We start from the raw sequence: 21,211 nt of genomic DNA, 5'->3' as shown, positions 1-21,211 counted from the left end.
TTGTTTTGGAGGTAGTCAATGGTATTTGTGTAATTTTTAATAATATGAAAGCTTGGCTACTATGAAAATATTAACTCCACTTTAAATATACAAAAATATATTTCAATTTAAATATTGTTTATGTTATCAATTCTAAGTTTTATTTTCAATCTTTTAATACATTTGTGTTCATGAATTTAAATAAATAATACCCAAATTAATGAGGTATCACCTGTCTACCATGTTGTCTTATGGGATGTCTAGCGTTTTGGTGCCAGACAACACCACTTACAACGTTGCCAATTCTACCAGGCCGCAGCCTGGAGTTAAAAGTGGCCGTGGCTGTGGTAGGGGCCCCTCCACACGATTTGTATTTCAGGATAAATTTTTCCAATAGGGTCATTTGGAGGCTTCTGATTGTCTATAATGAAGGTTTACTAATCGAAAAAATTAGTTCTGTTCATTAAATAAAATTATAAATGCCTCAAATTCAATTTTGTATTTTTTTAAATGAAATTAAACTGTCATACACTAACCAAACTTGCTGATAAAGAAAAATCGAATGAAGGTATAATCTAAAAAATAGTTATGTTCATAAAATAAAACTATAAATGGCTGTGTTCCCTCAGCCAATCAGAAGCCTCCAAATGACACTGTTGGCAATATTAATCCTGAAATAAAAATTAAGCGGCCCCTCCTGGCAGCAGAGGGAGCACGCGCAAACAAGTCGTGCACTTTCACTTACAGTAGTGGTGTATTTTTTTTTGTAGTGGTGGCTGTGGCTCCTCTCGGGATGAATTCGAGGCCACTGGCCGCTCATTGGCTCATTCAAAAACCGCTCTCAACCAAGTGCGGGCGAGGACTTCTTAGACATGGTGACATGGTGTGACGAGGACGAGGCATCATGCATAGAGTGGGACCACTTCATATCCACACAGTGCCCTAATATAATATAACAGCGTCTATGCTGTAAACACTAAACGGCTAATTTTTAGCTCCGAGCACAATTTTAAACGCATATTCGATTTATTGTTATTGGTCATATTTATTTACCAAAGAATATATTATTTATCTTATTATAGATTGTATTTATTGGAATATTACCGTTGATATAAATAATTAAATGTAAATCCACAAATATCATGTCAAGCCATTATGCATAACCATATATATATTAGGCTTTATAATATAACCGTTGGTATGAATACAGTTTTTATGAAAATGAAATTCTTCTGCTGGTTCTGCTTCTGCTATGCAATTTATCTAGCTGCTGAGCTGAGCTGCTGGCTGCTCTGCTGCTGTGCCATAGTCCGTGGTAATCCGTAATGGTAATGGTATTTTCGTCCAAGTTTATTCTGCAGATATTGTGTGACCAAAATCTGCCATAAATTAATAATTAATCAATGCTGTTCTTGAACTATTCTCGGTAATTGGGAAAGTAATTCATTTGTGTCAAAATGCAGCTCCGTTACTTTGATTTAGGATAATCTATTGTTGTTATTCGTAGGCCTTAAATTCTTGTATGAAGTTGGCCTGTAGAGGTGAAGTGGTAGCTAGATTGAAGTGAAAGGGAATAAATTGGTTTGTAATTCTTCTCTTCAAAATGTTGAAAAGCGGGCATCAAAAGAAAGAGGGCAAAATGCGGATCAGAGCATTCCCGGTAAGTCTAATTCTATTCTCATTTTTAAAAATATATCACGAACAATCCACCATCCTTTTCAATTGAGCCTCCAATTTCACAATTAGCCCAGACTAGGCCTAAATGTTTCAAAGTTTGCCTCATTCCTACAATAGCCTAACGATTCCCATTGATATTGTATTATTTAAGCTTAAAAATGCTTACAATCATATCTTAGGCTTCCTATCTTATGATTAGGCCCTACATTACAGCAGGCCCTGTATCAAGGCCATGTAAAATTAACTTAGGCTTGAGCCTGTGTTTAAATATTACCTGTGTAAGCCAGTAAGTTAGGACCTTGTTTTAAATCCTGGACTTAACATTTGTAGGTAAATAGGCCCTAGGCTTAAGTTAAGGCTTTGAACAGATTTTTATTACTTAGGCCTAAATGTCTTGTAGCTAGCCCTAAGTTAAATTCGAGGTAGGCTAGCCTATGTGTAAACTTCAGTCCAGCTTTGTTTGTAGACATAATTTACCTAGGCCTACGCTAGTGAATTCTATCAAAAAAGGCAGACCACTTTCATTTTTATACTAAGTTACTTAGGCATCACAATGCAAATGACTGCTGAGAGTACCTACTGCTGGAAGGAGGGTAGCGTCAGTTGAGAGGGTGGGGGGTGGGGCACTAAAAATAACTTGCCCTACGTTAAGTTTATGTACAATACTGTACCCATCTAGGGTTAAATGTTTTACCGATTGAAAATTGATTTTTTACGCGAGTTATAAACTTAAACACTGTTTGATCCTGAGTGTCCGGGATATGAAATTAACCTAAGGATTACAAATTTAAGGGTTATTAGGCAGTTTGAGTGGTGGTTTGGGCGAATCCAAGTAAGTTATAACTTATTATCATTTGGGATGGGTAGGCCTACGCCACCTTAGGTTATTATTATCATTTGTATCACGGCTGATCTTAGTCAGCTAACTTACAAAGCTCATCGAGGCAACAAAGTCAACCTTCACTCTTATTTGGGTTAAAATACACACCTTGGTGACATCCCCATCTCAATTGATAATTGATCAAATAAAAAAATGGGAGACGTCACCTAAGTGCGTACCGGTTTTTAACCCAATGTGTGAGGCAGGATGAGTGTAGAATGGAGTGAGATGCCTTGTGCAGCTTTGTTGAAATTGATTATTCAGACCGGTTGTTACTAAGACCAGCAGTTTCATTAGTCAGGACCATTTATGATCAAGGCCCAATGATCAAGGACAGCTTGGTCTAATTTTCAAACGATCTAAAGGCTACACACATTTCTCAGGATCGAACCGGTGAGCACTAACCACTGAGCTTCAACTAACAACTTAGTTGGTTGTGCTAGTAGGCTATAAGTTCTAGCAGCAAGGAAGGCATGTCATGTGAAGAGCAAGCTGACATGCAATGCTTTCAAACAAAACCTCGACACACAATTTCATGCATCAATTAGTACTTTCTATCGTTTTGTTCCAATACTGTTGTGAATTGGACAGAACAAGAGGTTAGGGCATTATGAGAGGCTTGAAGGATGATGAAGAGAATAAGATTGATTTGATTGAGAATAAGGATGGTAAGATTACCAAACAAGGGCAAAGGAATTAGGAAATTAAATCTATGGTTGATAATTGCAAGCTAAAAATCAGTTCTAACCATATGTGAATGTATATTTAACTTATTCCAACTGGAAACCCTTTAAGTTACATTGCTTTGTGATGCAATATTCAATGGCAAGATATGCTAATTAACTAATACCTATATCAACCTACAAACTAAGTTAGTAACTGTTTTAAGTATTTTACCTAGGTACCGTATTTATTTCCCAACGGCATAGCCACTTTTTACAGTAAGAAAGTTAGGTCTCTACATTGATAACAAGAAAAAAAATAATTAGAAAACTAGCAACAACTTAAGTTAGTTAGCCTGACAATAGCCTAATAAATATTAACAATAGGCTAATTAAAAATAACGACAAAAAGTATTGAAGTGAGTATGAGGAATAGATCAACAAATACAGTATACAATTCTGCAATAATTAACAAAGGACAGATGCAGTTCGAACAAAACAACAAGTAATGTAGTTCTACCAAAATTACATATCAGTGTATGCTAATAGAGAATAGGGGATCATCAAGCGTCATATGGTACCGGTAGTACATGCACATGCAGGTTCAAGGCGTTTTGGAGTTAGGTTAGCCTAGATTAGGTAGGGGTAAGTTTAGCTAAAAAGTTTGTTATAAGTAATTAACCGACTTATTAATTTATGTTACCTCAAACCTGTTACTGTTTTTTTTACTTAATTGAAATAACTTTGTGGGATCAACACAATAAATGGGAAATAATTTTTTAAATAGTTGCAAAAAATTATTCACAGTTGAGTGAGGTTAGACACGTCATTGTATAGTGGTTTTGTTTGTTTTGCATCACATATTCACATCATGTAAGCAGCTGTTTGTCCACACACCTTCCTTCCCTTCAAAAGTTAGTTGCTGCTAGAACTTGGACTCGTCCAAACCACCATCAGAACAGAAACAACCCTGTCTGCAGCCCTTAGTGACCAGTTGAAGTTGATTGAAAACAGTCCCTGGATTTAAGTTTATGTTTTTGATTAGGCCTAGGCAAATATCTTATGAACCACACATGCCCGTGGATATATTTTTTTAAATTTACCATTACCAGTATATAATTTCTTTGAACTTAAAAAAAGCTGTCCACATTAATAGATCAATAACCTTTGGATTTTGTATTTTTGAAGGCCTTTAATATAATTTTTACTGTTTGTGCAAGGAAACCATCTTAACCCTGGTCTTGTTATCACCTATTGTTGGTATATTGTGTTTTATGTAGCATCATCAATTGATAGTCCGATGACAAAATTACATCTAGGCCTATATCCAGATTAGACTCTGATTGATTTTTTTATTGCGACAATCCTAAAACAAATATAAAAAGGCAACTGACAACCCCCATACCATAGTATGGCGTAGCCTTAAGCTTATTTGGATATAACAAATTATTTTGTTAATTCTATTTTATAACAGCTTTTAACAAAAATTACTGTGCCTATTTCAGATGTCAATGGATGAAAAGTATGTAGAAAGCATTTGGTCCCTCTTAAAAAATGCAATCCAGGAGATTCAGAAGAAGAATAATTCTGGGTTGAGTTTTGAAGAACTCTACAGAAATGCATATACTATGGTTCTGCACAAGTATGGAGAGAGGTTATACACAGGATTAAAGGAAGTTGTCACGCAACATCTAGAAATGAAGGTAGGTTGCCTAGTTTTAAGTTTTACGTTAAAATGTAATGCGATTATGTTCAAAAGAACTTTTTATTTCTAGTGAATTTATTTTGATCCATGGCTGGCTATCTACTTTGTTTCGAGGACAGTTAAGCACTGTATTTCTTATTTAATCTACAACTTTCTCAGTGGAGGTGATTGTGCAATAACAGTAAATAGTGCTAAGGAGAATAGATATGAACTGTTACTAAACTGACAGTTAACTTGAGTGATATAGGCTAGTAGCCTTAAAAAATTGCACAGAATGTTTATCTGTATTGTTTTTTTAAAGTTTTCGTTAAAGAAACCTTTGGAAATCAAAACTTACCACTGTCACTTAGACTGCATCTATAAAGTATTTTGACCTAAAATACTAGTTTATTGAATGGGACATTTTGTGGATAGGTCCGAGAAGACGTATTGATTTCCTTAAACAACAATTTTCTCCAAACACTGAACCACGCTTGGAACGACCATCAGACGTCCATGGTGATGATTAGAGACATCCTGATGTACATGGACCGGGTCTACGTTCAGCAGAACGATGTGGACAACGTCTATAACCTGGGACTCATCATCTTCAGAGACTTGGTAAATAAATATTCTCCTGTTATTTTTTTTATGATGTAGACATGATTATTTATAACCATTTATAGCATACACAATCTTAAGATGATAAATCTCAGTATGTATGACAGAAACTATGTCTTCTCTAAATCTATTTTCTATAATAATTATTTTCTATAATTAGGCCTGCATGTTTTTGTAATGCTAACAAGCTAGGCTTGCAGAAACGATACGTTTACTCATGAAGATAAAACAGAATGCTTTTAGAGGTAGTCCTACAATATATTAATATTATTCTTTTTTACTTTCTCCCCATTATACATAATATATGGAGAAAGTAGGTATTGTTTTCGTCAAAATTTTCAAGTTTGAGTTTTGAGTGAATATATCAGTCCTGAACCTAAAACAGTGGTTTTCGAATTGATTTCTGTCCGAGTGTGTGTCTGTCTGTAACTTATTGTGTGGATGTGTACAGAGCAGACAAACATTACAGTACGGGGCCTGGGATTCTCTGATAGAGAAGGGTAGGGAATTCCAAAAGCGACAGCTGCTACTATAAATGATGTATTAAACGTTCTCAAACGTTGTCTTATGGAATATTGGAGAGCTAGTGAGCCAGAGTAAGTATTTCTTTCACCTTTTTCGTTCAAAAATCTATCATCATTAGGAATTTTGAGATTGATGGACAAATGAGTTATATTTATGTTATAGACATCTAGTTCAATATCCAAAAGTTCCGGGTAGATTCTTTTTACATTATCATGAGAACTTTTTTTTTCGCAGGTGGTGAGATACGGATGTATCAGAGATCATCTGAGAGACACATTGTTGGGTCTGGTGATGAGAGAGAGGAGGGGGGAAGTGGTTGACCGCATCGCCATCAAGAACGCAAGTCAGATGTTGATGGTTCTCGGCATTAACAGTCGAGCCGTCTACGAAGAGGACTTTGAGAGACCTTTCCTCCACCAGTCAGCAGAGTTTTACAGGGTGAGTAGCAGATTGAATGTTAACTGTTGTGGAGATAAATTTTGAACTAGGAGTTCCATTTTATATAAACCAGCCAAGAGCTAATTGATTTAATGATGTTTTTTATCTTAGTTGCTTTGTTTTAGCACATTTATTCACCCTAAATTTGAGAGTGTGATACAGGTGGTAAAATGTTTAACTGTAGGGTGTACTTTTCCTTTTTTCACTATAGGCTACTCTTTTCATTCAGACATTCACTTAATTAAATCTCATTAGCATAAAAGTTAAAATATAAAGAAACAGATATATCTGGGGTAATATCTCAGTGTAAACTGTTCTTCACTTTTGTCAACCTAAATATAGGCCTTCCCTAATGGGTCATTTCACATTTTCCTGCATTTATCACTACATTTAATTTTTGCTATATTTCATAGTCCTATTGTAAATTTTACACACCAAGCTAAATGTGCATTTGGTCTTTATCAGATGGAGAGCCAGAAGTTTCTTGGAGAAAACAGTGCGTCCGTCTACATCAAGAAGGTGGAGGCTAGGTAAGTTAGTTCAAAATTGTTTCTGTTACCAGTACTGTTAAATTTTTGTGTTTGTTAGTTTTTGAGAAGGTTTTAAAAACATTGTTGTAAAAATACTGTCATTACAGAATAAACGAAGAAGCTGAGAGAGCAAAGCACTATTTAGACGAGTCTACGGAAGCTCGTATTGTCGAAGTCGTAGAAGAGGAGCTGATCAAAAAACACATGAAAACAATTGTCGAGGTAAAAAGGCCTATCAAAGTTTTTAATCACTGGTTTCTTCGATCTACAAAAACTTCTACATTCTAACAAAATATTATTGTTGTGTTATGTGTTTTTTTTTTTATGTGTGTCTAGCTTAGATAAGTAAACTAAGCTTGTTATAGGTTTGCATTTGTTAACTTGCGAAACTGCAAAAAAGTTAACAACCTGTATATACATACAATTACCCATTATTTATGCTTAAGGCCTATAGTAACCGAAGGAAAAATATAAGTTAATGTGTATATAACACGAGCGCAAAGTCTCTTTGCAGCACTCAAGAAACTTTCCGAGCAATAACAGTTACACAAATAATTATTTCTCTTCAATTTACTCTCTGAATAAGTTCTACTTCAGGACTAAATATCAGTGTAATGTTTTGTGACAGTTTATTGTGAATCTATTAGACCATGGAATTCATTTTCTAACGTAAGCTAGCTGAACCTTATTTGTTTTTAAAAAAACTTTCCGCGTCCAGTTAAATAGTGATCTAAAGCTATCTGATTCAATCCTTTTAGTTAACAATATAGTCTATCACAGTTCAGCGGTTACATGGTTTGGAGCGTGTAATAACTCCCTTTTGGTGTGTTCAGATGGAGAATTCAGGCGTAGTACACATGCTGAAGAACCAGAAGACAGAAGACCTGGCTTGTATGTACAAGTTGTTCAGTAGAGTATTAGACGGGCTAAAGACGATGTCCGATTGTGTCAGTCATTACCTCAAGGAGCAAGGCAAGATGTTGGTACAAGAGGAAGACGGAGGCACCAACGCAATAAACTTCGTTCAGGTTAGACAGTTGAAAATGAATGTTGAAATATTTTTGTCAAGCGTAAACTCTAACCTTACGGTGTTCCAAAATAAGCTGCATCGCTTCTACTTATATTGAGATTTAAAATAAATTCATGAAGCGGTTTTTTCATTGGTGTTTTGATATTTGAAATGTATAATGCATTAAAAATTGAGCTAAATTTTCGAAATAGTAAATAATTTATGCTTCAAGATTCGGGGAAGTTTTTATGACGATTTGAATGATATTTTGATTTTGTTCAAGACAAGAATCTTGTGATATCATCACATGAGAGAAGAGAAAAGACGGGACCAAATATATACAATGTCGCCATGATCATAATTTGACCTTGCAAATGCCAGAGTATTGAATCCTAAGTTAAAAAGTATCGAGAATCAATAATTCATGCATACAAAGCATATCAATGTTGTTAAAATCTTTAGGAAAAAATAATATTTACAAAACATAGAAATGGTAAGGTTTTGTTGTACTTTTTACGAACACAAACTATTTAAGTGTAGAGTGAAGACTGTTGCCAGTGGTTAACAAGCTGTCACCCATTAACTCACATCGTTTTAGTTCTCCTTCGTATGAAATATTTTTGGGATGTTTGATGCTGGTGGAGAGATATTTCTAAAAGTAGAGGTTCTTTAAATAGACTTTTACTTCAAACTTTTTAAGGTCTAGTCATTTGTTTAGTTATTTTCAAGAATAAAAATGTCATGGAGTGTAATCAACTAAAATTTCGCTGAATTATCTTAAGAATTTAGAATTTATTCTTGTAAAAAAATACAACCGACTTCAAACGCTCTAAAAAGAATGAAATAATTTCAATAAAGTAGGGATGGTCAAGTCTCGAAATTTCGGGAAATTTTCGGGAAATTTTCAATCTCGTTACACGAGACTAGATTACTTTTTGGCCGAGATTTTTATCGAGACGAGAATAAAAAAAAAAAAAAAATTAAAAACGCCTGCAGAAAGTCAATGCAATACCCGCAATACAGGAGCGTGTTGTAGTTGCGTTTCCTTTTCGAAGGCGTTCTTATTTAATTAATTCTTTTAATGTAAATATTACTTTAATTCTTTGAATGTAAATATTACTTTCATTATTTTAATAATATTACTTTAATAACATTTGAGAAGTTTTGTTAAGTGTAAGCAGTGTGAGGAATGTTTTATTACTATAAAAAAAGAGTCAAAACAAGTAACTATTTTATAAAAATTAATATTGCTTTTATTTTATGATTTATTTTATTTTAGGATAAGTTGAACTCTATCCTAACTGATATCACCATGTTTCCTAATCGTAGGCATTTTTAATAAGTTAGGCGTGATTAATAAAAAAATGTTATGCTGATGTTATTTAATGAAAGATTGTAAATATTCTTGCCTATTATCATTATTTTAGTATTTAAACAGTCATCTAACAATGTTACAAAATCAGGTAAAAATTTTGAACGTGCATTTCCCGTTGTGTATGAGAAGAGAAATCTCGTCTCGATCTCGTCTCGAAATTTTATGAGAAATAAAAAATCTCGTCTCGTCTCGTCTCGAACTAAAAATCCAATCTCTAAACTTTTGTATTAGTTAAGCTCACATATTTTAAGTCAGGCTATGAATGACGTCTCTATCTCTCTCTCCTCCCCCTCGGGCTCTCTCCCCACCTCCCTTTCTGTCCCCTCAACCCCAAATGTGTTGTCCCCTCATTCTCCCCTACCATCCCTCTCAACACCACAACTCTGTCTTAATTCATCTGCTCTATCTCTTTTATCTTTCTTCGCTCTGCGCCAGCTGGCCGATTATTATGTTCTATTCATGGAATGAGCCTTAAGGATTTTACTGTCTTGTGCTTTCCTGCATATATAGATTCAAGCAAATGTTAAATTTAATAATTATGTTGTATTAATCGGCTACGGAACCTTATTTGTATACTGGTTAGAAAAGGCATTACATATAGTTTTGTCATTATAACGTACATTGTTTGGAGACCGTGAAATTTATAAAAGCAGACCGTGAGAACCGTGAAAACACCGTGAATTTTGTTGAAGACAAATAGTGGTAACCCTGTAAAAAGGTGTTGAAGAAATTGTGTACAAAGTAATTGAAATGCCGATTTTGATTTCAGAACCTACTGGACTTAAAAGATCGGCTAGACCATTTTCTTCACAATTCGTTCAACAACGACAAACTCTTCAAGCAGATGATTGCTTCTGACTTTGAATACTTTTTGAACTTAAATCCAAAGTCTCCTGAATACTTGTCCCTCTTCATCGATGACAAGTTAAAGAAAGGAGTTAAAGGGGTAAGTTTGAAACAATTTTGTTGTGGATGACGAAGACACTAAGGAGAGACCTACTCAGTCCTCCCCTATTCTTTGTGAAGTAATTACGATTAAATTTGCATTAATGAAGTAATTTAGATTTATCAGTATAAATTGAGATTTTTAAGTATTAATTGACCGAAAAAGTTAAGAAATTTATTAGTAGGCCTACTAAGTTTCTCTGCTGCACTAATACTCTGTTCTTTATTACAGATGACCGAACAGGAAATAGAAACAGTGTTGGACAAGACAATGGTTCTGTTCCGGTTCCTACAGGAGAAGGATGTATTTGAACGATATTACAAGCAACATCTGGCCAAGCGACTTCTGCTAAACAAATCTGTCAGTGACGACAGCGAAAAGAACATGATTTCCAAGTTAAAGGTAGATAAATTATAAGATAAATTCTTGTTTGGAGACATTAACGAGAAATGGTGATATAAGTGTGTAAATTTAATTAGGCCTAGTAAATTTCACAAAACTAACTTAAGATTTGGTTTTATGTCTATTTCTTAGTTAAAGGTGTATGCTGCACCAACATAGTTAAAGTATAGAGCATTCAATCAAAACACTCTGATATTCATAATAATATTGCTAGTTTATTGGCAAAAATGCACATACCTACTTGTCTTTAAGGCTATTTTTGTAGTCTGTCTTTGAGTCAAATGATTTTAGTCATTGGTACAAAAATATACAGTAGATTCTCGACTATCTACAAGTGGATCGACCTTGCTACGGATTAACCACACTCTTATGTAGGTTATACAGCAACTTCCAAGATGTTCAGCCTGAGGTGGTCCATAATCTCGTGGGCAGCCTATAGAGTTGCCATTGTTTACTTCACCGACCTCAGATGAGTCACTGATTACAACCAATGAATTGATAAGTTACATTTTGTGTGTGTTGTCATTTTCTTCATTACAAGGCCTTTGGCTTATGGCTCTGAATTGTTATTTGTTTTGCAAATAGAAGTGTGTGAAACAAAAGACATAGGTATCTACACTGCATTAAAAACGTTTCATTATTATCTTAATCTGTATTAAAGCTTAAGTACACTCAAAGTCAATGTTAGTTATATCTCCTAAGCAATTTAAGTTAGTTTTGCGTGGTCCATCATTTTGACTATCCACAATCATTCAGCCACTCATTAGTGTGGACAATCTGGAGTCTACTGTTGTAAATTTTAATTTTTATTACTTTTTACCAATCACCATCTGATCTGACCTGGTGTAGTTCATTTTGAATGTTTTGTTTCAGACTGAATGCGGTTGCCAATTCACTTCCAAGTTGGAGGGAATGTTCAAAGACATGACAGTATCAAATACCATCATGGAAGAGTTCAAAGAACACGTTCTAACTTCAGGGGTAGGTGCATTTATGATTTCTAACATTTTCTATCATTGAACCAGCACTGTAAGAAAATTGTACAGCACAGAAAAGCCTAATTGATATGTAATGTACTTAATAATAACAAAAGAGAGGCTTTTGGCGTTAAGATCGCGGGACTTATAATCCTGCGTGTTAACAGCGTGGATTAGTCTTGTAGGCACAAGTAATAATCCTACCTATCACAAGGTAGCTTTGAGCAAACATCATATTTCGGGCCACTAGTGCACTTGATCTGTTCAAATGCCAATCGGTCATTTTAAGGCCAATCTGGGCCCTTTCTGTAGTCCCAATTATGCTGCTTGAGTAAATTTTAAACTTACTTAAATTGTTGAAAATCTTTCAATTTCATCATTTATCACATTCAATATTTCATTGCCAAGTCAAAACTCCTTGTAATAGAACAAGTTTCTATGTTCAGTTTTAAGTTCCATTCTGTTTACTCTGGCTCGTCCAAGTAATATGTGCCACATGTACTACACTGTTTTCGATCATCTATCAGTCTTTATACATGCAACTTCTTGTGGTTCTTTGGTATTATACCGAGCACACCTAATAATTATAACCTAACCTAACCTTTCCTAAGCTAACCTAAGGGTGGACTATGTTTTGGGTTAGGTTAGTTTAGGAAGATTTTGTTATTTAAGATAATAAAAATCTTATTTGGAAGTCGATTTATTGGTGTGGTTGGTATAATACCTAAGTACCCTTATTGTGATCAACCTAATTAAAACTATTGTTTGTCTAGGCCAACCTATATGGAGTGGACCTCTCAGTGAGAGTGCTGACGACAGGTTTCTGGCCAACACAGAGTGCCACCCCTAAGTGCAGCATCCCATCAGCACCTCGCAATGCGTTTGAAGCCTTCCGAAGGTACAATCACTATGTTCTGGGTTATGATTCAGTTCTGACAGTGAATACAAACCTCGTAAGAAGTTTGTTCTTTTGGACGGAGGGGTACGGTGTGTAAAGCCACAATGAAGTAAGATGCGTAGAGAAAACATTCAATGGTACACTTAAGTCGTGTCTAGCACCAATCGCTTGTGCCTAGTGCAAATTCTATTGGTTGTCCCCTTCTGCTCTACTCTCCCCCCTCACCATCATGTACTACAGCCCTCATTCTATAGGAAGAGCCTGTGCACTACAACTGCTGTCGTAAAAAAAAAAGCTGTTCAGGCTCTTCTTTTTTCGGTACTAGTATATTTTCGCCCCACAATTACAGAGCCAAAAGCGCACGGTTGTTCCATAAGCATGTTTCCTCTGTATCTTACTTCTCTGTGGTAAAGCTTAGTAGGAATACATGATACAAGATTGACCCCAATGATTGGATAACAACTAACCCGCCTAAAGAAATATTACTAGGCACACATAATAGCATACAAAAAAGTATTCAACACATATCTCTGTAAGGGAATCTTTCAGAAGTAAATATTTTATTCCGTAACAACCTTTTGGTTCATAATCAAGAAAAATAAATCATTTTCCCCAAAATTTCATGCTCAGACCTTTAAAATGAGACCTCTCCTAGCTTTCTACGGCCTCCCGTTCGCTCACAATTTCATTGTAAAATGTTGGGCTTACGGAATTAGATATATAGATCAAAGGAGTTTGAGTTTATTTTTTAATGGCATGTCCGGCCCTTTTTCTGAAAGGTTAATCCCTCTTCAATGCATTTCCATTTCAAATAATAATAACATCATCATTAAACTGATCTATTGACAAGGAGAATTTGAATAAATTTCATAGCTCTTGTCTAACTGCCTCGTCAACAAATTGTAAATATTTAAAGCCTAGGCCTACTCACACAGTTTTAATTTGTCTCTATCAATTACTTGCATATTCTTGGGCAGTTATTAGTTGTGAGTCCGTACTAATGTATTATAGTCAACAAAGTCAACTGATTTATCCTAAACGTCCAACCAATTTTCAGGTTTTACCTTGCCAAGCACAGCGGCCGCCAACTCACGCTACAGCCTCAGCTGGGGTCGTCGGACTTGAACGCTGTGTTCTTCGGTATCCGTAGAGAGGAGGGGGAGGGGAGGGACGGAGCCAGTTCGTCTACTGGCTCACGCAATGTAGCGTCGTCTCCTCGCAAACATATCATCCAAGTGTCCACATACCAGATGTGTATACTGATGCTGTTCAACAACAGGGATAAACTCACTTATGAGGTAAAAAACAACATCAGCTAGAACCAAAATAAGACTTTTGTCGTGTAAGCCTAGTACTGCTGAAAGAGGGAGAGAGCTGGTCGAGTGTTAGAGCTCAAGACTTCAGTCCCTGAGGTTCTCAGATCCTGCCAATCACCAAAGGATTTTATATAAGTGATAATGCTGCAACCTCTAGGCCTAGCCTGAACAATCCCCGACAACAACATAGCTTTTAGTCAAAAGACCTACTAATCATCAAGACCTAAGTAATCATAGGTAATCATCATAAGTTAGTACAAAAGTGAATGGATCCATTTCCACATCCCACGAATCCATATTATAAACAAACAAGCTATATACAGGGGGAACTCTAATCCCTACTATCTGAATCGCTTACAGAAAGAATTTTAAATCCCTAAAACTAAGTTACAGTAATAAGGATTGTTATGAAAGAAGACAGAAGCCTTGATCGAGGCAACATTCTGAACATCTCCCACGGTTGTTTTGACATCATCATCCTCTCCGGCAGTCATGGAAACATCATCATTGGCTCTTGTGATTTCAGAACTCTAGCAAATTCCTGAATATCTACAATTTTGAAGACTTTACTTTATTCTCACTGTTATGACTCCTGCGATCACGGAAAATAATCATCGTCCTCCAAAATCGAGACAAAAGCGTGAACTTTTCAATTGCGAAATCTTTGCAAACATGCTGTGTAAAATCTAGGTTCTATTCGGCCAATTTTTCATACAATGCGCTAAATATCGATAAAAATTTAATCATCCTAGCTCTTGATTATCGGAATGTAGTATAGTCCAATTTGATTCGGATCGTTGGATTTCTACTGTATTTTCTATTCATTAGTAGTTTACTGTGACTAGAGTTTACAAATTGTTCCCACATTATGAATGGTTTGAGGGGCATCCGTTTATCGTTATAGTAACTTTTAGTCATTTGGATTTTTTTTTTGATTCGGACAAGAGTTTGGTCCTAAGATGTCAAACAAGAGGGATCTCTACTACAAAACTTGCTGCAACTTTTAACATCATACTTGTTGTTGCGGTTACAGGAGTTACAAAACGAGACTGACATACCTGAGAGAGACTTAGTCCGAGCCTTGCAGTCACTGGCTCTAGGCAAGGCTTCTCAGAGAATCCTTATCAAGAATCCTAAATCCAAGGAGATGGATGCGAGTCATGTGTTCTACGTCAACGACACATTCACATCCAAGCTTCACAGGTATTGCCCAGTATCATAGTTTATACAGTAGACTTTTCTGTGGGAAAAATAGCCTTACAATAAAAAAAATAGTGCTACTGGTACCGTTAAATTACAACGGTGGTTGTCTCTTATAAATTTGTTGCTTGCAAGACAAAGACATACAGACATACACTTATCATATATACTTAACTTACCTTAACTTAACGAGCTGGTGGTCCATGCACATTTTGACCGGCCACCAGTGTCGCCACCATGGTGGCCCAGAGTGAATAGGCCCTTTGTCTTACAAGCGACAAATTGAATAACTTTTATATAAATTTACTATCATTTAGATAAAAATGATTAAAAATTTTCCAATGTGTAACACATTTAATATACCGACTTTTACATTATATTCCATTTTGAGTTAGTCATTACAATTATCTGTTTGTATTTGAAGTTAATATTTTTCTTATTTTGTTTCTGTCTGCGTTCCAAGTTGTTGTAGCAGTGTTTTAAGTGGCATTCGTTAATGGACAATTTTTATTTATTTTTTATTTTTGCAGAGTAAAAATTCAAACAGTTGCAGCCAAAGGAGAGTCAGAACCCGAAAGACGAGAAACGAGAAGTAAAGTTGATGATGATCGTAAACATGAAATTGAAGCCGCTATCGTTAGAATAATGAAAGCTAGAAAGAAGATGCCCGTGAGTATATTTTTAGCTAAAGATTTTATGAATAGAATTAAATCTGATCTTCAAATGTAGCCATTTTGCTGTCTAAATCTGCTAAGTTACAAAAGAATTTTTATATACGTGATTCTTTTATGGAATAAGCAAATGTAACCCATCAAGTATTATTTTTAATTTGTTTCTACACTTAATATGATGGATCCAACAGTGGAAACCTTTACATCATATCTCTTATTGCAGTGTTTAAGTGTTCAACATTTCAATAAAAAATCTCAAGTGTATTTTTAATCTCAAGGTAAGTTTTTTTTTTACTTTTTGAGCTATGTTATTACATACTTGGACTAACCAGTTTGTCCTTAATTAATCAATTGTGTACTGATATCAAATCGACTAATCCTTCTATTTTTTCAGCACAACATCCTGGTGACAGAAGTAACAGAACAACTGAAGTGTAGATTCATGCCTTCCCCTGTAATTATTAAGAAACGGATAGAAGGGCTGATTGAACGAGAATACTTGGCACGTACACCCGAAGACAGGTAAATAAAAAACAGTTGATAATATTACAGTACTTTCAAATATTGCGATGTTTCTGAATGCAGGCCTATTGGGTGACATAAGGATCTTTATTTTAATGTTAAAATATTCAAGGTATTGCCTTATAACTGATGTCTTTGGTATGAATTATTGAAGCATGGTTAGGCCTTCTCATTCATTCAAACTTTTACATAATCAGGCTCTAATGCAGGCTCTCTTACAGTGTGTTTTGTTCAATATGAGTGGCCTTGACACTCTTAATATTCAATGATCGATGAAAATCTACTATTTTTATTTTTATATGTAAAATAAATCACATTGAGCGTTGTTCGATGAATATATTCTGTAGATATTCAATAAACATTACTCAATGTGATGTATTTTAAATATATGCTGCTAAATATGAGCTGTTTCCAAACGTGTAGGCCTACAGCATGAAACATGACTACATTTTACACCTGCTGGTGATACGTATGTAGATTTTCATCTATAATTGTATCTTACTGTATTGAGTATAGTCTTACATTTTATTTATGTTCCAGGAAAGTGTACACCTATGTGGCTTGAATCCAGAGATCACCAGTAAAGAGGTAACTCAAACAGTACATTCCCCTCAAAACAAAAGCAGATTCATTGAAAACATTATACTCTAATGTACAATTGTTTTTATCTATCAACAATTTTATGTATAAATCCAATAATACTTTTAATAGTCTGATCCTACACAAGTTGATTCAGTCAAGGACCAAGGAATAATCTTTTGCCATAATTGACGAATGTGTCCAGAAGTTCCGCCTCATATTTTCTATGAATTAATTGCAAGTTAAACAATTTTTTTTTTATTGTGTAGATTTCTTTTGTATGCCTCCTCAGGAAATCTGAGCGGAGACAGTTTCCAGGGGCTTGAATAGCTTAGCCCATTGAACTGTAACCCAGGCGTTGTTATTATAGGTGTATTAGTGATGCTAATCCATGAATATGGAGTAGGTATTTCAAAAGAATAGATGGGAAATTGTTAGCAGACCGAGAAATAAGGAAGAGCCGGTACAGTACAAGAGTTGATCCGGTATAATGTAGTGGCAGGTACCTGATCTGGATGCACGGCATAACTGCCATGGATGTATGTTGGGCAGCCGACTTACTTCCATTCATTATGGTTTTCCGTTGGTTCTTTAGTTGCTGCGTTAAGTAATGATATTATTGAACAAAAAATTGTCTTGAGAAACCGATAGGTACATCACTGGTTTCTCCATAGACATTATATAGTAGTTTACGCAACGATCGTGTGAAGATAGTATGCCTTTATCTAGTCCTGAAGGCTAATTACGCGAGATGCATAAATTACTTTATCTACAACCGTTTTTAAATTACTATCAATAACTACTCATAACGTCTTAAGAGAGGTTATGTTTTTGTTTATAGCTTTTCATTGCCAGTGATAGTGATGCAACGACTCACTGTCCCAACCACTCACTCATTATTGTATAATCAATTAAATTAGACTTGACAGTTGAGGTTCGAAGTATTACAATTTTACTTCTTTTCTCTCAATCCTTGTCAACCTCATTGTCAAAATTTTGAAAATAACTCATTCCAATTACTGGAAAGAAACAAAACATTGCTGTAAAATAAGTATACAATACTGTTAAGACTAAGCTAAGAATTGAATTGAAAAGGCTAATTTATAAAACGGTCGTAGGCATAACACTTATATTACTGGTAACTCGTACCATACACTTTACGATAATAATTTACCAAGTGTTGTTCATGAAGTTGATACAATAAATAAGTTGTTTTCAATTTGTAATGTTTCCATCCCTGTTCCAGAGAGTTCCCAACATGCTGTCAAGTCCCAGCAGTGCAAGTTCACGCTATTCTCTTGATTCCAATGCGAGGATAGATAACGGTTAAATATTTACGGCTGCATCTCATTTGTTTGTGTTACTTTGGCCTCTCAGATCACAACTGGACCAGGTCTTGATTTGAACAGTTCTTGTTTCAAATTTTACTGTTGAAAAATATAATTATGTTTTTCCGATTAAATTGCATTTTTTCAGAATCTTTGTGATATTATAAGGATGTAGTATTTATTATTTTTGTATATAATAGAAAAATGTAATAAATACCTTTTGTATATTGTATCACGTTTAGTTTAATACACTTTTATTTATTTTTAATCGGTTAGAATTAGGGTTGGCTTCGAAGTTAGTATTTTTTAATTAGCCAGTTTACGTGTAACTGGCTGTCTAAGTTGCAAAACAAATTTATGTTTACGATAAAAGCATCGATGACGATAATATTATGGGGTGGGGGGGGCGATGTTCATGATTTTCATTTACTGATCATTCACAGATCATTCACAATTTACGAAATTTTGGTTTAATTCACACCAATTATTCTTCAATTGGGAAGATAAACTCAACAACAAAGAAAAAGCCAAGGGTTATCAAGAGTGTAATGGCCACCTATAAAAACCAGACAATGTTTTACAAGTAAATGTGTGTTCGTTCAAGTACATCAAGATTTGTAAAAAATGTTTATTGATTAAATGTAAATATAAATACACCTTAAAAACCAGAAATATATTTAACTTGCCTTATATACGTTCAGTAGTCCTGCTATTGCCTCTCATCCGCAAGTATCACTTATCACTTGCATTCATATGTTACACTTTGGTGTAAATGTGTATTAATCAGTGTCAGAGTTGGATATATTTTAATTTTTAGTTTACTTGCATTCCATTTTGTGTAATGGTTTACCAAGGGTTTGTGTAGAATATCTTTTTATGAAAGATATTACCCCTGAAATTATTTGCCAGCAATTTATAAAATTTTAACTTTTTTAAGGTATTGTTACAAACTTTTTGCTGACATTTTTTCTCCAAATGGTTTAGAAAGTGTCAATTCACAGCTATATATTACCATGTTTTACAGTCATCTCTACAACTATTGTTCAATTCAAGGCATGGTCAAAGGCTTTAGGAGTTAACTCAACTTGAGGTTCGTGGGAAATTTTAACTAAAAAAATTGTATTGAAAGCGTTTCTGTATAATTTCCCTTTTAGTTATTGTTTAATTCTTAACATAAACCATATTGTAAATAAAGTGTTTTCGGTTTTTATATTACAATTGTGTTTGTTCTTTATCATGTTTCTCCCTGTTTCGAATAATTTTCAGTTTCCATGTCATTTGTTAGGGTCCAATGATGGACCTAACATAATAAATCAATAGGGTGCAAAATTTACTAAATAATTATGAGTTTTGATTGTTTCAATAAATATATGAAAATATCCCCACCGCAGCAAACCTGTAGACTAAGCAAATTTCCATTTGCCTGTTTGGATTTACTCTAGAATATCTCCTTAAAAATATCACATTTATTCCCTATTTAAATAGCATTGGTTTATCGAGCACTTAGGTTTGCTGCAATAGGGAGGGTAAAAAAGTGTTTTTTGTGTGATATGTTAAAAGTTTAGTATAAAATAAGTACATTTTTCAAAATATGATCATAAACAAGCATATTAAAAGAGTTTAATTCTCCATAAGAATAACATGTTAATTTTTTATTTAAAATTTTCTCCATAACCATTAGGCGCATGATAACGCTTCAATATACTAAATTATTTGTTTTTTAAGCTCTACAAAATAGTTTGGAAATAAATTGCAAAATGTTATGTTTCTCAAGGGGTAAAAATGGGAAAACCCAATTTTTACCCCATAAACCCCTGTTCCCTTAGTCTGATCATGCTGGTTTGAATAAACGTATGATTATACCAAATTTAATCAAAATCGGATCATTTATGCTCGAGTTATCGTGCTAACGGACACATATGAATTTGGACGGATGGTGTTTTTGGCCTCTAGGGACCTCAAAACAAAAAAGTAAATTGGTCCAGGTCTTACCATGAGTACTATGGTAATAGCTTATTCCCTATATGGGAAATTCGCTAAAATAGTAAAAATATATATATACTTTTATTCAAGTGAGTAGGATACTATACAAGAGAGTCTAACCACAGAGAATTAAGGTACAGAGGACAGTAGCTTACGGGACGACAGTGCGCTTTCAGCTCTGGTATGTTGTAGCTCTTCTTTGCTCGTCCGAGCCTTGTGTAGAAATTTCCATCGCACAGGGCAACAGTGTCTTCCTCCACCGAGTGTTAGATGACGAGGGGGCAGTGGTGGACTTTGCCCTTGACACCACTTAAGTGTACCATGAGTTTATCCTCTGTGGTCCTACAGGCGAATCACTTATCGATGAACTTTTAAAGACTTTGATCTTGATGACTGATTTTTAGCGAATTTCCCATATAGGGAATAAGCTATTACCGTAGTACTCATGGTAAGACCTGGACCCGGGACCGATTTTTTTTTCGTTTTGAGGTCCCTAGAGGCCAAAAACACCATCCGTTCAAATTCATATATATATATATTTTTATATATATATAATATATAATATAATATATATATATATTTACATATATTTATATATATATATTTATATATATATTTATATATATATATTTATATATGTGTCCGTTAGCGCGATAACTCGAGCAAAAACGATCCGATTTTGATGAAATTTGGTACAAACGTGTAAACCTACGTTTATTCGAACAAGTTCGCAAACCAGCATGATCGGACCATGGGAACGGGGGTTTATGGGGGGTTTTATGGGGTAAAAATGGGTTTTTCCCACTTTTGACTCAAAAAACATAAAATTTTGCAATTTCTTTCCAAACTATTTTGTAGAGTTTAAGAAAACAAATAATTTAGTATATTGAAGCGTTATAATGCACATAATGGTTACGGAGAAAATTTCAAAAAATTGTAAATTTAAAATTCCCATGTTATTCTTATGGAGAATAAGTCAACTGTTGTAGTTTGCTTGTTTATTAACATT

At 34.7% G+C, this 21,211-nt stretch overlaps 1 protein-coding gene across 1 annotated transcript; it reads left to right on the top strand.

Moving 5' to 3' along the window:
* Positions 1-1,288: 1,288 nt before the first annotated feature.
* LOC129004636 (cullin-3-like) lies at positions 1,289-19,437 on the top strand. The gene is made up of 17 exons (XM_054433184.1): positions 1,289-1,639; positions 4,704-4,901; positions 5,318-5,503; positions 6,263-6,466; positions 6,932-6,996; positions 7,104-7,218; positions 7,830-8,024; positions 10,150-10,326; positions 10,558-10,728; positions 11,602-11,709; positions 12,479-12,603; positions 13,661-13,901; positions 14,953-15,122; positions 15,650-15,788; positions 16,185-16,312; positions 16,853-16,900; positions 18,138-19,437. Exons 1-16 carry the CDS (start codon positions 1,583-1,585, stop codon positions 16,875-16,877), a joined length of 2,304 nt encoding a protein of 767 aa, XP_054289159.1. The 5' UTR covers positions 1,289-1,582; the 3' UTR covers positions 16,878-16,900; positions 18,138-19,437.
* The last annotated feature ends 1,774 nt before the right edge of the window (positions 19,438-21,211 follow it).

Source organism: Macrosteles quadrilineatus, unplaced genomic scaffold, assembly GCF_028750875.1.
Source record: "Macrosteles quadrilineatus isolate MER2022 unplaced genomic scaffold, UCM_ALF_1.0 Scaffold_10__1_contigs__length_6754688, whole genome shotgun sequence".
NCBI lineage: Eukaryota > Metazoa > Arthropoda > Insecta > Hemiptera > Cicadellidae > Macrosteles > Macrosteles quadrilineatus.
This window is presented reverse-complemented; position numbering and strand designations above follow the sequence as displayed.